Below are 15988 nucleotides of genomic sequence, written 5' to 3' on the forward strand. Positions count from 1 at the left end.
ATATATGTAGAACCATAGCAATAACGGAGCCGGGAGAAAGAACGAGAGACCGATTCTGGCGGTGAACCGAATTGAAATTAAAGCGAAATCAAAAACATGACAAACCACCGGGCGAATTAGTGGGGCAAATTGGCATGAGTCGATGGCGTATCGGTGGAGAGCGTGCTTTTGTTTTAAAATCCGATTCGCCCGCCCGATCGCCTGTGGTAGAACACTGTCCTATATGTATGTATGTACATATGTATGTATGTTGTATATATATAAAATAACGCGAAATGGATGTGAGAAATGTAAAATTTGCAGGGACCGGTTCGCTTCTACGATAACGAAAGGAAAGCGTACATTCTTCTAAAACAATTCCAAAGTAAGTAAGTTGCCTCCTCCTAAGATATTGGCGCAAGAATTTTAAAAGTTACAAAGTACCTATTTCAAGCTTTACACTAGCTATAGCTCGGTAATTATTACGAGGAGAATTCAAAAGAGAAATGTATTTAAAAACTTTTTTCTAACAAAAGTTTATTTTTATTATTTTACGTGAAATGTAATTGTACAAGAGTTTTAGTCAGATATTTTTTATTGAAAAATATTATTAATCGGATTAAGCTATTTATTTTAAACTTAAAGCAATGATAAGTAATTTACGCGCGCGGATCAATGTACATACATATACATATATGTTTCTCACAAATTTGCGTTCAAATTATAACAAAAGTTTAATAAACTTTGAAGATAAAATTTACGATAAAATATCTGAAAAATTTAAAATATAACGAAGATGTATGAATGTTAAGAGTAAAATACTGTCCTACACTTTTACTCTCGTCCGACGCGATTTAATTTATTTTTATGATCCGTCGAAGCACAGCAATTTTATTACACGTTTCCTTTTGTAATCAGAATCTCGCGATTAAGAAAAATTTAAATCGATTCGATGAATAAAAACATACAGATGTCATTTTTTTGCTGGAATAGGTGCTTTAAACAATAGAGAAAACGTATATATATATTTATACTAGTTTACAGTCAAAAATTATTTTAAACCAGACGAAGTGTTTCTTATAGATTTTTGGGCGCTGAAAACCATGCCGCAAATCAAATTTTACTAGCGTCAGATTTCCAAAATAAACTGAGGTTTAATGTGTAAAAAATGGCCTTTTCCGATATTTGAGATTTTTTTTGTAAAAAAAGGTTAACATTATCTGAAACGTCTGATCAATCAATATCATGAATGTATTGTTCATCCCCTATAAAATGCATTTTTTTTCTATTTCAATATCTTACTTTTTAGTCGTATATTCTGCAAGAAAATTTTTGCTCTATAAGCTCTGTAGCTCGGTAGCTCTTTAGCTCTTTCTTTTTTTTCGCTCTTCGCTCTTTCTTTTTTGCTCTACAGTGCTACATAGCTTATAGAGATACAGCGTTGAAGAGCATTTTTACAGAATAGATCCGTAAACCTGGGAACTACTTCTCATATGGAGATGCTCCTGAGGAAAAGGGTTTTTGGGAAAAAAATTATTTTTTCCAAAATTGATTTTACCATTATTTGATCCTCATTAGATCGTACAATTTTTGTCTGGAACATTATTTCGAAAATGGATTTGTTTCGAAAAATTCAAGATGGACAATTAAAATGAGACACCCTATATATAAATATACATTTAGTGGGATCTATTACGATAAGTCACACTGTGTATTTGTATCGATAGTCCTAAACTACAAATTATGAGTACAATTATATGACTTCATCATCATAGATGGAATATTTGCTATCTCAGCAAAACTCTGTATTTAAATCTTTCCTAACATGACTAAAAAGTAAGATACCAAAATAAAAAATGCATTTTATAGAGCATTTTATACAATACATTTATGACATCTGATCAGAATTTCTAGATAACGTTAACCTTTTTCAGAAAAAAAAAAATTTCAAATATCGCAAAAAAGTCATTTTTTACATATTATATAAACTTCAGTTATTTCGAAAACCTGACGTGCTGATAAAAAATTGGCTCGCGACATCGCATTTTCAGCATCCAATAATCTATAAGAAACACCTTGTCTGGTTTAAAATAATGAAAAAAAAATATTTTTTCGTAAATTAGTGTTATCTTACGAATCGCGATTCTCACTTCGTCAACTAACTCACCCTTTTTAGACGGTCACGAGGTAAACGTAGGCGAGTACGATAGCATAACCGGAGTTCTGAATCTGACCAGAGGAAACGCACCGCTGTGGAACGGGAGATCCCCGCCGAAAGACCGGACGGTTCGCATCATCGAGCACTCCACTGTGGATATCACCCTATACGCGGTGCTAGCCTCGGCCGCTAGTGTCGGTATCGTCATGGCATCCATTTTTCTCGCCATCAATATCAGATACAGAAATCAAAGGTGACGGCCATCGCCGTAATACGTAACAATTACACATCGCGCACGTGTATATGTATAAACACGATCTTCCATACACACTTGTGGGGCTTCCTCCCCTTGAGTACTTTGCCAAAAGGCGAACACGCTTTCACGCGCGAAATTCAATATTGCAGATACATCAAAATGTCATCGCCCCACCTCAACAATCTCATCATTATCGGTTGTATGCTGACCTACAGTAGCGTTATCTTTCTCGGACTAGACTCGCAATTATCGAGCGTGGCGGCGTTCCCATACATTTGTACGGCCAGAGCGTGGTTGCTGATGGCCGGTTTCTCGTTGGCCTTTGGCTCCATGTTCTCGAAAACGTGGCGCGTCCACTCCATATTCACCGACGTGAAGCTCAATAAGAAGGTAACGCTTCCCGCATCAAGGATGCAAATGATATTCTCGCTTAACAAACTCGTTTGTATGTGTGTATGTGTGATTCAGGTGATAAAAGATTACCAGTTATTCATGGTGGTCGGGATATTGTTAGCTGTCGATCTCACAATCATGACAACATGGCAGATAGCCGATCCGTTCTATCGGGCGATCAAGCAAATGGAGCCTTACGTGAGTAAGAAAATGAAAAATGCCGAAGAAATATATATCGTACGCTTGCTTAAGTAAATTTTGGCATTCTCGTTCTTTTTTTATCTGAAAAAAGAAAAAACTTTTCTCGATACTCGTGAAGTCGCCCTCTCGATTTTTGCAGCATCATCCCTCCAGCGACGATATAATAATCATCCCGGAGAACGAGTATTGTCAGAGCAATCAAATGAATATTTATCTGTTTTGCATATATATATACAAAGGCCTTTTAATGGTAAGTTGTCGAGCTATATATATACATATATATATCGCTTCGCAGATGAATAAAACGGTATCCAATAGACACTCATTCGATTCCACCCTGCGGGGTCTTTTCAGATATTCGGTGCCTTTCTGGCATGGGAAACGCGTCACGTTAGCATACCGGCATTAAATGACAGTAAATACGTGGGAATGAGCGTGTACAACGTTGTTATAATGTGCGTAACTGGCGCGGCTATAAGCTTCGTGCTGACTGACAAACAGGACGCCATGTTCATAATGTTGGCGGTGTTCATTATATTTTGTAGTACAGCCACTCTTTGTCTGGTTTTTATTCCTAAGGTACGTTTCTATTTTAGTCCTCTTGTGTGTCTCTACATGTTATGTAAAAACTGCTTGATCTCAAAGAGATTATTTAAAACAATTAGGCGCTTTCCCATCCCATCTTCAAACTAATATTATATATATGTATATATTGTACATTAAATCTCATATCAACAAGAATCCGGTATTATTTTTCAACAATTTTTTTTCTACCGACTTGTGTGTGTGTGGGTCAACTTTTTCTAAAGTTCTCTTCTAGAATTTGTTCCGAAATTGATGTGTTTGTTTAAAGAAAAACTTTTCAATTATTATCCACATATATAGGGTGTCCCAGGATTTAACTGACAAATTGCGAGAGCATATTCTATATGTGGAAATAAGAAAAAAATTTTATATGAAGTTTGGCTAGAAATGTTTTGTTACAAAGTTATAAACAAATACTGAAGTAGAACATGAAATAGACAACAACGGATTTTCCATTGCAGAAAACATTAATGGAACAATTTAGTAATGCATTTCAAAATGTCGTCCTTGCGCGATAATATAAGCTTGATTCAATGTAATACGAGACTTATTGCAGTACAAAGAACCCCGTACTAATTCTATGTGAAATTAAATTTCGATTAAATTAGCTGGTTTTCTTATATGACGTTGTAAGTTGATAAGTATATCAGTATTAATTTAGTATCAGTATTAATCCATTATTTGAGACTATTACATCTTTTGTTCAGCAGATCATAAGCTACAGTATATAAAAAAACCAGCTGATTTTATCAAGATCCAATTTTATATAGGATTAGTGTAGGGATGTTATATAGGAGTGTAGGGTTTTTGAATCTAAACTTTGTAATAAATAATAAAGCATTTCTAGCAGAACTTTATATAACATTTTTTTCTTATTTCCACTTGTAAAATATGCTCCCACAAATTGTCGCTTGCAAATCCTGGGACACCCTGTGTAGAGTAAATCTGTTCACTGGAATACATGTTATACTCTCTCACATTTTTTACAACACTTGTTTGTAACAATGTGAGTTAATGTTTCACATATTCCTTCGCCTTTTTATACATTCGCTATAAAATATATCTGCACGTTCTTAGAGGAGAAACTATAGTATACGCGATAATAAACGCGTCTATCCATCTTATCCATCTTCAGAATGAGAGCGACGAAGTCGAGTAAGAGAGTAACTCTCTTGGGGATTTCCAGGTAATAGAGTTACGCAGGAATCCGCAAGAGGCGATAAATAAGCGGACCAGGGCGACTTTGAGGCCGATGTTGAAAATACGAAGGGACTCGACAGTTAGCGAACTCGACGAGCGTTTGAAGGAGGCGAAGCTGACGAATAAGAAATTCCGGAAGCAACTGTTGCAAAAGGATTCCGAGCTTCAGGTAAGGCTCTTTTCGTCCATCAAACTTTCAAATCGTATTACAATAAATATTACTCCGTCGGGGGAGTTGCAAAGTTCTAAACGCGAATGGAACTACGTTACATTATAGAACTATATCTTCTTTGTTTCTTCAAACTCTGTGACACAAAGATCCAAAGAATCGGACTCCCTTTAATATATCTAACGTTACAAAATTAAATTTCCTCGAGAGAGAGATATATATAATTCCTTTTCGCCCCAGACTTTTCGACGACGTTGACAGCTTACTCCGCATATATAATATTTGATGCAAACGTCTCATTTATCGAATATATATATCACTTATTTTTATTTATTAAGAAAAAATAATACATTATAATTTTTATTGAAAACAAAAATCAAAGCCAGTCACTTTTGTCATTGTCAGGTTTTTTCTTCGAAAACTTATAAAACAGAAATACTTTGTAAATATACTTACATATATATATATATACTTTAAAATATATTTACAAAATTGTGTTTGACATATTTATAAAATATTATATTAATAAATATAAATATTAATATTAGCAAATATAATATCAAAACAGATGAAAGATATTGATACAATTGGATATCACATACATGACAAATAACACACAAAGCAGAATTAATAATAATTAAACAAAGCTGAATTAAAGTAAAAATGACAAATATGTAGTGGAATTAAATGAAGTTATTGATTCAGCAATTAATCTTAATATTTTTCAATTAAATCAGATTTTATCATTGGCAAGTAGGTTGGCTTGTAGTAGAATTCAAATTTTCAAAATCAGAGTCAGGATGACACTTGTCATTATACTATAACACGCAAAAGGATGTATGGGAGCCATCTAAAAATGGTATAAAATTCATACAAAATTATATAGATTGTTTCCACTTTGATACTAAAGCTACTGTTAAAATTTGGCTTTAATTCACTAACTCATTTTAAAGTTATTGCAATTTAAATTTCCACTAGTTTTATATATAATCTTATGAAAATTCGTTACTATGATCGATTATACGAGGGCAGTTCGATAAGTCAGTGACTTTTACAAGATATGGCACTCAAATCGCAATCTAATTTTATTTCTGATATTTACCATCTTATTTAAGTATACACACCAAGTTTCAAGTAGATCTGTCAAATAGAAATTTTTTGACAGCGTTCTAAAGCGGATAAGTTTGTGTTTTTGCTAAAATGGAAAAAAGTGAATTTCGTGTGCTAATAAAACATTACTTTTTGCGTGGAAAAACCATTAAGGAAACTGAAGAAAAGCTAAAAAAGTATTATGGGGACTCTGCTCCGTCGCATGGAATGGTTCACAAGTGGTTCACTGAATTTCGTTGTGGTCGTACAAGCACGAATGATGCTGAGCGCCCGAGACGTCCGAATGAGGTCACAACTGAAGAAACAGTCAATAAAATCCATGATATTGTATTGGACGACCGTCGAGTGAAGATACGCGAGATAGCCAAGATGGTAAACATCTTAAACGAACGTGTTTTTAATATCTTGCATAAACATTTGGGCATGAAGAAGCTGTCGGCCAGATGGGTGCCGCGCTTGCTCACAATCGACCAAAAACCACAACGAAATTCAGTGAACCACTTGTGAACCATTCCATGCGACGGAGCAGAGTCCCCATCATACTTTTTTAGCTTTTCATCAGTTTCCTTAATGGTTTTTCCACTCAAAAAGGAATGTTTTATTAGCACACGAAATTCACTTTTTTTCCATTTTAGCAAAAAATACAAACTTATCCGCTTTAGAACGCTGTCAAAAAATTTCTATTTGACAGATCTACTTGAAACTTGGTGTGTATACTTACATAAGATGGTAAATATCAGAAATAAAATTAGATTGCGATTTGAGTGCCATATCTTGTAAAAGTCACTGACTTATCGAACTGCCCTCGTATACGTTAAAAATATCGAAAAAATAGTATCATGCATTTCAAATTTTTTACATGTATAATTGGAACTTTAAGGAATAATGTTGCGAAATTACATTAACATTCACTAAATTGTTTAAATAAAAATAATAATTTGTTGAAACTCTGTTTTTTTCTGGCAGTAATCGGAGGATTACTGAGCATTCGGTTGTATCAACGCTGGAAACAGCTGAGGGTGAAAATCCATGGACTGATATTTTCCGCGTAACGCGTACCGCGTAACCAATCAGAGCCGTTCCACGTTTCCTTTACGCGGAATTGAATGTTCTGATTGGTTACGCGATACGCGTTACGCGGAAAATATCAGTCCATGGGTTTTCATCCTAAAAGTTAGGACATTATAAACTATAGAGATTTTCTATAAAATGAATAGCGTTGGGGTATTTTTATCTCCGATTGTATCTCCCATATATTCTTAAGCTTTGAATAAGAAAATGAAATAGAAACCATTTTACATAAAAAAGTTATGTGCATTATTTCACGAGCAATCGCACTAAAATATTCCTTGACAAAAAGTATGCTTTAATAAAATACTCGTCCGATTAAGGAATCCGAGGGTTGATGACGGTCTTTATTCGATTAACAGAAAAGCGAGCAACGTACCCTATTCTTTCTTAATTCGGTTATAAATAATTATGACATTGTGTTGTTTCGTATAGTTTGCCCTCTGAGGACAACAATCTAAAATTATATATTCTAACGAATGTTAACTCCCAGTACGCTCGTTTACGTTTATGTAATACTTACAATTAATCTATCTTAATGTGCTGCGTTATATCAAATGTGCACGCTTCGGCGCGCTGAGAGAGAGAGAGAGAGAGAGAGAGAGAGAGAGAGAGAGAGAGAGAGAGAGAAAGAAATACTTATACTTTATTGCCTTGCGCATTACTTCAGGGATTTTTAAAAAGAATGGGCGAAGAAATTGCAAGTGAAACGCAAGAGATGGTCGACACGTTGCCTGTTCCAAAGCCAGAAGAGGCCGTTAAAAGGGAAGGTAAATATTTCCGTCCAATATTTTCCCTCTCAAAGTAAATCAATATCTCTCAATTTATTTATAAATCAAGGATATCATTTCTATTAGATTGAATAAAATATTTTTTCTATGTATCTATTAAATGAAATTAAAAAAGTGAATATACGTAGATATACATATATAATATTAAACGCATAGTTTTTCGAAGTAACACACTTTATCGATTAAAATAGTAACACACTTTAACGATTAAAATAGTTACACTATCGCTTCGATATATTTTTTCTATCTAGAAAAAAGTTTTTTTTAAATTTTTTGTGAAACATTATTAACTTCTAATTTGATTTGAAATCAGATATAACAGAAAAAAACGTATATACATTCTTCTCTTTGAATATCGACCGATTGCGAGAATAAAATAATTAAATCGTTATACTAATAATTTTGTTTTATCTATTCGACAGGACCATCAGTAACCACAGAAACGACTGATGTTTCAATGTCCATATGCAGCTTGAACTCATCAACCGTTTCGCAGCCGGAGGGTGATTACGTCAACGTGGATCAAGTAACAAAGTACGTTACCACGTTTGATATTAAATTTCACCTTTAGATCTGAATCCTTTTTCCTCAATGCGGAAATCTATCTCTCTCATTGCATATGTAGAGAAGACTTAACAAAAATATTTAGTTAAGCTTACATAAACAATATCTGAAAATGCAATATAACAATATTCGGATATATAATAATATTCGGAATATAATAATTATCGAATAATAATTAAGTTATCCATAATTAAAGCTGAACTATATGAACTATGAACTATATGTATATAAATTAAATTCCAGTTCGAAGATATAATTTGTTCGGTTCAGACTTACTTTTTGACCAAATAGCAAAACTCTAAATTCAATCCAAGCAGATTTTTTGTTGTCTCAATGAACTTACTAATTTCTGCATTAAGTCTTCTATCAATACAACCATTTTTCATCTTTACATCACATTGCACTATGACAATTTCTTTATAGCATGCTGGATATCAAACACTCTTTTCTGTTTTATTTTAAAAGGTTTCCAAACACAAAGACCTTTTGTATTTTGTTTCGGAAAAAAGTTCCGACATATTTTTAACATTTAAAGTTCCCAAGTAACAAATGTACGTCATATTATGACGTCAAAGTGACGTCATTTTGCTATTTGAGTTGCTTTCGATACCTGGGTATCCATCATTAACAGAAGGATTTAAAAAATTAAGAAATCAGAATTAAATGCCGAGAGATAATTTGATGATCTGTCCATCCCATACTCTCTCTCTCTCTCTGACCTCTGACCATCCGGAAGTTCCCGGATGTATCCGGTCCGCCGTCCATCCTCAAAGTAGTCGCGTGGTGCTCGTTCTAGGAAAAGGACATCCATCACGAAAGCCACGTCAATCACACTCGACAACGAACGAGTGGCTGTGATGGCTCAGGCGATCGAGGAGAGCTCTTCCCCAGGCGCCGAGACAACGACGGACGCGTTTCCGTCGCCGCCTCTGCCGTCAACGACGATGACAATAGCGAAGACAACGACGACGATGACGACGACGACGACGGCGACGGCGCTAACAACGACACATTCGAGACACACCTGCGGCAAGGAGGCGTCGAGGCGCAAAAGCGCCTCCGACGAGACGGGGAGGGCGAGCGAGACAACGTCAGTGATGCGCGATAGGAGCCAGGAACCGTTGCCGAAAGATGCCGCGACGACGACGACAACGACGACGACGACGACGCGCTACGACTTCGTGCCGCCGGTTGTCGAGGAGAGCGACTCCGTGATCCTGGAGGAGACCGAGATCGCGAAACACGTGTGTCGCGTTAAGAGACGGAGCAAGGACGAGCGCAGGGCAAAGCTATCGACGCCACCGCCGACTAAGAACGTTTCCTTTGGCGAGCTTCACGAGCAGAACTACATCGAGCAGGTCATCATGCCATTCCCGTTGCCGTACGTGCCGAATCATCGACATGGTAAGAATCGGTGTTCTCTGTGAATTTTTTTGACAAGATGGCATGTCTGATAATTAATATGAGATTGATATTAGAGTAAAGATAGAGTATCAAAACCGACATATTATATCGTTTCTGAACTTCTCTTTCTTAGCTAAGGACTTAAAATGAAAATTTATGCATATACAGGTGTCCAATTTTAATCGACCACCCCCAAAAACTTTTTCATTTTTGATTGTACAATAAATGTTTCAAACAAAAGTTGTTTGATTTGAAGGGAGACAGAAGATGGCGCTACTGACTTTTTTCTGTAGGACGTTTCTCAAGGTCATTTGAAGGTCATTTATGTTTTTTTAAATGGAATTACACTATAATTTTTTTTATATAAATCGATTCTTCGCAATTTTCTGCATAAAAAGTTAAAAAAGTAAAATGGCTAAAAAACAAATAGTTTACGAAATATTTTATACCTAATTTGACTAGTTATTAAGATGTAAACTATGAAATATCTCGTAATATTCATTTTTCGACGATCGTTTTTCAATACTTTTATGCATAAAAATAATGAAAGGAATCAATTAGTTTAAAGAAAACACATAGTTGTTTGTATTGTTTTTCCTATAAACAACTATGTGTTTTCTTTACACCAATTAATTCCTTTCATTATTTTATGCATAAAAGAGTATTGAGATAAAATTAAAAAATGAAAAGTTTACAAGATATTTCAAAGTTTATATATCTTTAGTACTAAATTAAGATATAAAATATCGCGTAAACTATTCATTTTTTTGCCATCTTATCTTTAGAACTTTTTATGCAGAAAATTGCGAGGATTTGATTTGTATAAAAAAAAATGTAATAGTTTCATTTAAAAAAAACATAAATGACCTTCAAATGATCTTGAAAAACGCCCTTCAGAAAAACGTTGGTAGCGCCATTTTCTGTCTCCCTTCAAATTAAACAATTTTTTTCTGAAACGTTTTGTTGTACAATCAAAAATAAAAAAAGTTTTTGGGGATGGTCGATTAAAATTGGACATCCTGTGTATATATTTAATAGAACTTATTATTTCCTATATCACAGTTTTGATATTTTAATTCAAATATTAATATATTTAAAAGTAATTTGATAATATTTTAATACTCTTTTTTTGTGTAATTGGTTTTTTTTAAACAGACGAAAAAAATTGATTTTAAGAAATTAATTTCCAAACCAACATACCTAAATAACTATAAAAACACGATAAACATATGGAAAATCAGAATAATCTATTAATCATTATCATTAATAATTATTAAATTTAAAAAATTAATTTAGATTTTTTAATTTATTTAAAAAGAAAAATATAAAATTATTTTTACAATGGCGAACACCTCATCAATGATCTTGACTTTCATATGTTGTAGAGATAAAAATACTGATTTACGTTAACTTTGTTTTAATATTAAATAAATATCTTCTTGATTTTCCGTGCAAAAGTTGAAGTTTGTCACATAAAAATAAATGCATAAAGGCGGAAAAACGGGCAGAGCTTCTCTCTCTTCTCGAAGCGAACCTGAGTTTAGATCAGATTTTTAAATTGTAACTCTTAAATAGTCAAAGTCATCCAGCGTCCGCACTCAAAGTTACATTTTCGGATCTTTCTTAAGGATCTCATGCGCGAAAGACGACACAATTGATTTCTGTTGGCAGAAAAGTACGAAGAGTCGATGTCAACGATCATTCAGCGCTCTATGTCGGAACGCTCGCGGGAGAAGTGCCTGCGGCTGCACATCAGCGGCGGCCATCCCATAGTCGAGTGCTCACATCGCGTTGCCCGCCGTATGTGCCGGCACTCAGGTTCAAAGCTGCGCCATCAGGCGCGGTTGGAATACGTGCAGAGCACCCCGAACGTAGCGACGATGCACAACGGCAAGCACGTCGCAGCGAACCTGCATGGCGGAACCGGCGATGTAAACGGTAACATCTTATAACTTATATACATAGAAGAGAAATTGTCTATACCTTTCCCGTGGAAAGGAAGATCTCGTTAGCACACATCCCAATACCATACATGTAGAAGTCTAGGGTAACCAGCCTAGAGGTAATCAGTGTCTAGGGTAACCTGTGCCTAGGCTAATCAGTGCCTAACCCTTAACCAGCACAGTTGATCAATCAGAGTTCTAGTGTTCAACTGGCCTAGAGTTCAATTAACAATGTGGGCTATCGGATCCTTCTCTCCTGGAATAAATGTCTGTGTCAAACATCGGTGCGAGAGAAAAGGATAGTGACTTCCAATTGCCCGCAATGCGCATTTGCAGTATTATCATTGCCATGGTTACTATTAGTTTGGCAAGAGAAGAGCAAGAGTTGATGTAACAATCTTCTCCCAATGACAACTATGGAAAAACCATGGCAATGATGATAGCAATTAACGCATGCATATTGAAGATAATTAAGAAATCTACCTTTCTCTTTCATATAGATCTTGAACACAGGCTCGATGCTGAATTCTACTTCCATTGACATATGTTCTAAGTGTTCTAACATTATGTGTCATTATATGTATTGTTATTTGCAATGATGGAAATTTGTAGGATACGCTGGAAAATCGAATCCCGAATGTCTATCTCTCAAAAGTGTCTCAATTCTTTTCTCTCTGCATTGGGGCTTAAAACTAATAGAAACATTTCATTACAAGATTGTGCAATATGTGTGTCGCATTAATTACATTTGAAAAATATTAGCTAAAAACGTTTCCCGTTAGTAAGATACATATTTTGATGAGAGATATCACAGATTTTTTTACTGTATGAAGATACTGTTGCATCCGCGTCGAAGTGAAGCGTGAAAAATCGATAGGTTTTATTATGACAAATAAAATTTTTGAAGCATTTAATCAATAACAAAAAGCAATTATATACATATACATATATTTTATGCCATATTAATCTTTTGACATTAATTTCGTTATTAAATGTAAAAAAAGAAATAATAACTATTACGCTTCCGAGAGTTCACATATATCCGTGCTAACACAGCGGAAATAAACGTTTAATAACGAAATCCACGTTAAAGAGCAAACTAATCAGATTTAAATGGCAATATGATTGTGCAATAAAGTTATTTATATTTCAAATATGGTCGGTTAAATTGATATGGTTAACTCGAGTGCACCAAGTGATTGTTTGAGATTTCAGAATTTTCATTACTCATATGAAACATATATGTACACTTCAAGAGTGCTTTAACATATATGTATATTGTGCATATATCGTGTCCTAAATACCTTTATTGCACCTCGGACATGCTAGACGCGATGAAGTTTACTCGAATATGCCCGTCTTCGCGAACATGCCGCCGAGTGTTTTCGATTTTGGCGCGAATGCAACAGATTCGGAGTCTCGATAGAGTTATATATTGGGATATATTATCATCGCAACTCGATCTTGATGTTCTTGCTTGCAGGTGGTTCCGCGATGAACGTTTCCAAAATGTACAGTGCCGTTTCGGACGGCGAGCTGCTGGATCTGACGATCCTGCCGATCTTTCAAAAGCTCCTCACAGAGCGGCACAAGAGCACTGCCAGGCGGGGCTATCGCTCGAATATAGCTAGTTGCCCGAATATATCCATCAAGTGCGACATCGTCGAGTACCTTTAGCACGTGTCCAGCCTGATGCGACCTAACCTGACGCATCACTGCGCGGCGACACTCGCTCACATTTCCCGTCACACTAGACTCACAATCGGTAGGGTGTGTTAGATCGATTGTTTAAGTTAATTAAGAATGAATTAATTGATCTCGCGTTTCTATACGTTTCGTGTCTCGCGGGAGACGAGAGGCCGGCGAAACGAGGATTCTTTTCGACAAATCATTGTTAAATTCAAGATATCGATATGTATTCGGTATCGAATGGCCATGTTTGTGCCATACCGTTAACTCATTTATAAGAATGATGACGTGGATACGCGCTGTGAGTTTAATTAATTCGCTCTCTCGCGTTCTCACTCGGCATTTAATATTGCGGATAAAAATTTTTAAAAAAAAGAAAAAAAGAACGCGTAAATAATAGGTACTTTTCAGCAACGAAACACAATCACACACTGTATGACACAGTGTTACAATCGACTGAAACGCTGTTTAGATTTTTTTATTTCACCGCCAGAGTGCAGGACAGTTCACATAGTTTTTTTTCAAAGTTTTAAGTTTTTTTTAAGTATTTTTAAAACCTATCGGAATACCACTTCATAGAAAAAAAGTGGTACCAAATATAAAAATCTTGGTATTCATGAAATGACACAATCGAACATAGCATTTTAATTGTGCATGATTGTTTTACGACTTACTGTCGTAGTTGAAAAGTACTAGGTGTTACATAGTGTCGCTTTTGTGTATGTTACTGAAAAGCACCCAATGTAATGCTCTATAGTGAAATAATAATAATTGTCTCGAATGTCATTCCAATTCTCATCAAGAGGTGCAAGAAAGACAACGGTCGAAAAATAAAGGTAAGACTTTTTCTATAATACACACGGGATATTTTCTAACGCGCGACGATGATTATTTAAGTGTACAAGAGTATATAATGGACAAAAAGTGTACAAGAGTATATAAAGGACAAAAAAACGAAGAAAAAAAAATAATATCGAAGCTCGAAGGTGAAAATCTTCTTGCGAAGACACACTTAAATAGAAATCTCATCTCGAAATTTCAAAATCTCTTCGCTCATTTTAAGTTTCACTCGTTGTTGCTTGGGTTTTTTTAGACGTAAAGCCGGAGTAAGTGTAAACGGATTTGCGCGCGATACTATCGAGCACACGACACTTAGTTTACTTCAACGTCAGTCAATAGATCTTGTATCTCATTAGTGACGCAGCGTGTTATACGTGACGTGTAACAAACACTGCGGAGAAGTAAACGAGAATAAAAAAAAACTTCATATATAGTATAACAACACACACATTTTGGGAATGAAGTCGGGATGGAAGGTAGAAGATTGGGGGAAAAGGGGTCGTCTATGCAATCGATATAACGTTATTGCTTTCGAGGCAGAAAAGTGGGGGAAGAGGGGAAAGGGGAAGGGAAAGAGTAAACCCTAGCAGTGAACAAATATTGTTTAAATATTTCTTAGTACGACGGAAGAATATTTTTGTGACGCGACTTTAAAACATTGAACTAGTTCTAGTTGATGCGGTATCAATTAACTAGATATATACCTTCGAGATATTTACAAGACGAATTAAAAAAAAAAGGATATTCGTTAGTCGCGAGATGGAAAGAAAGATACGACGATGTTACAACGATTTTCATCCCAGGATTTTCTCGTTCATCGATTCGAGGACGAAGTGAACGCTTCCCTCCGGAAAATGAAAGAAGGTCGCGTTTAAAAGCGTCGCCGTCGGCTAACAAATGTTCCTTTTTTCCGATAGAGAGAAAAAAACATACATATATCTATTATTAAGGATTGTTAAGACAAAGATATCGAGAGCTATGTTAATTAGGCGCGTTCTCTCCTTCGGCGCCGCCTCGACTTTTCACGAAAAAAATCTCGCCAAAATCTCAGGCCGAGGGAATAAGGCGGTAGAGAAACACGCGAAACACTTTACAAATACTAAAGTAAGTTTCCCCCTCGCGTACATTTCTAAAATGAATAACTATGTGTTTGTAAATATATGTTACAAAGTAATATATTCATTGAATATTTCCTATACACACGTATATATATATATACACACATACAGACACACACATAAACTTAACTTGGCGCGTCTAGCCAATCCTAGAAAATAATTACGTAATAACGATTTCATCAGGCATATATTTCGTTCTCCGCTAGGGTGCTGTGTTCAAAAAAAAAAAAAATACATACCTCGAAGAGAGTGTGTGGCGGAGAGCATATTAAATATAAATATATACCTTCGGGTATATATTTTTAGAACTGATAATTATCGAATCGAATCAGTGCATGCATTGTCAATTGCCCCCATATCCTTTCATTTTTTACGAAAAAGAAAAATAATAATAATAATAAACAAGCGTGAGATCCGACAAGATTCTCTCGCGCGGGGAACTGATAAAGAGAATCGAGAGCTCCCTCTGCTCTTAAACGGGGTCAGATCGTATTCGGCGGGAATAAAATCTGCGCGCGTG

The 15988-nt window shown here is 35.4% G+C and overlaps 1 protein-coding gene across 1 annotated transcript; it reads left to right on the forward strand.

Annotated features, from left to right (window-relative positions):
• Positions 1 to 6: 6 nt before the first annotated feature.
• On the forward strand, positions 7 to 14779 carry Gaba-b-r2 (gamma-aminobutyric acid type B receptor subunit 2). Its single transcript, XM_083041716.1, has 12 exons — positions 7 to 364; positions 2156 to 2390; positions 2543 to 2783; positions 2862 to 2984; positions 3127 to 3237; positions 3342 to 3566; positions 4759 to 4941; positions 7790 to 7889; positions 8333 to 8444; positions 9271 to 9878; positions 11550 to 11816; positions 13305 to 14779. Exons 2-12 carry the CDS (start codon positions 2344 to 2346, stop codon positions 13496 to 13498), a joined length of 2211 nt encoding a protein of 736 aa, XP_082897842.1. The 5' UTR covers positions 7 to 364; positions 2156 to 2343; the 3' UTR covers positions 13499 to 14779.
• Positions 14780 to 15988: the final 1209 nt, after the last annotated feature.

This window comes from Prenolepis imparis, unplaced genomic scaffold, assembly GCF_030444845.1.
Source record: "Prenolepis imparis isolate NDT839.2.m4 unplaced genomic scaffold, iyPreImpa1.0 SCAF_7, whole genome shotgun sequence".
In the NCBI taxonomy this organism is placed as follows: Eukaryota; Metazoa; Arthropoda; class Insecta; order Hymenoptera; family Formicidae; genus Prenolepis; species Prenolepis imparis.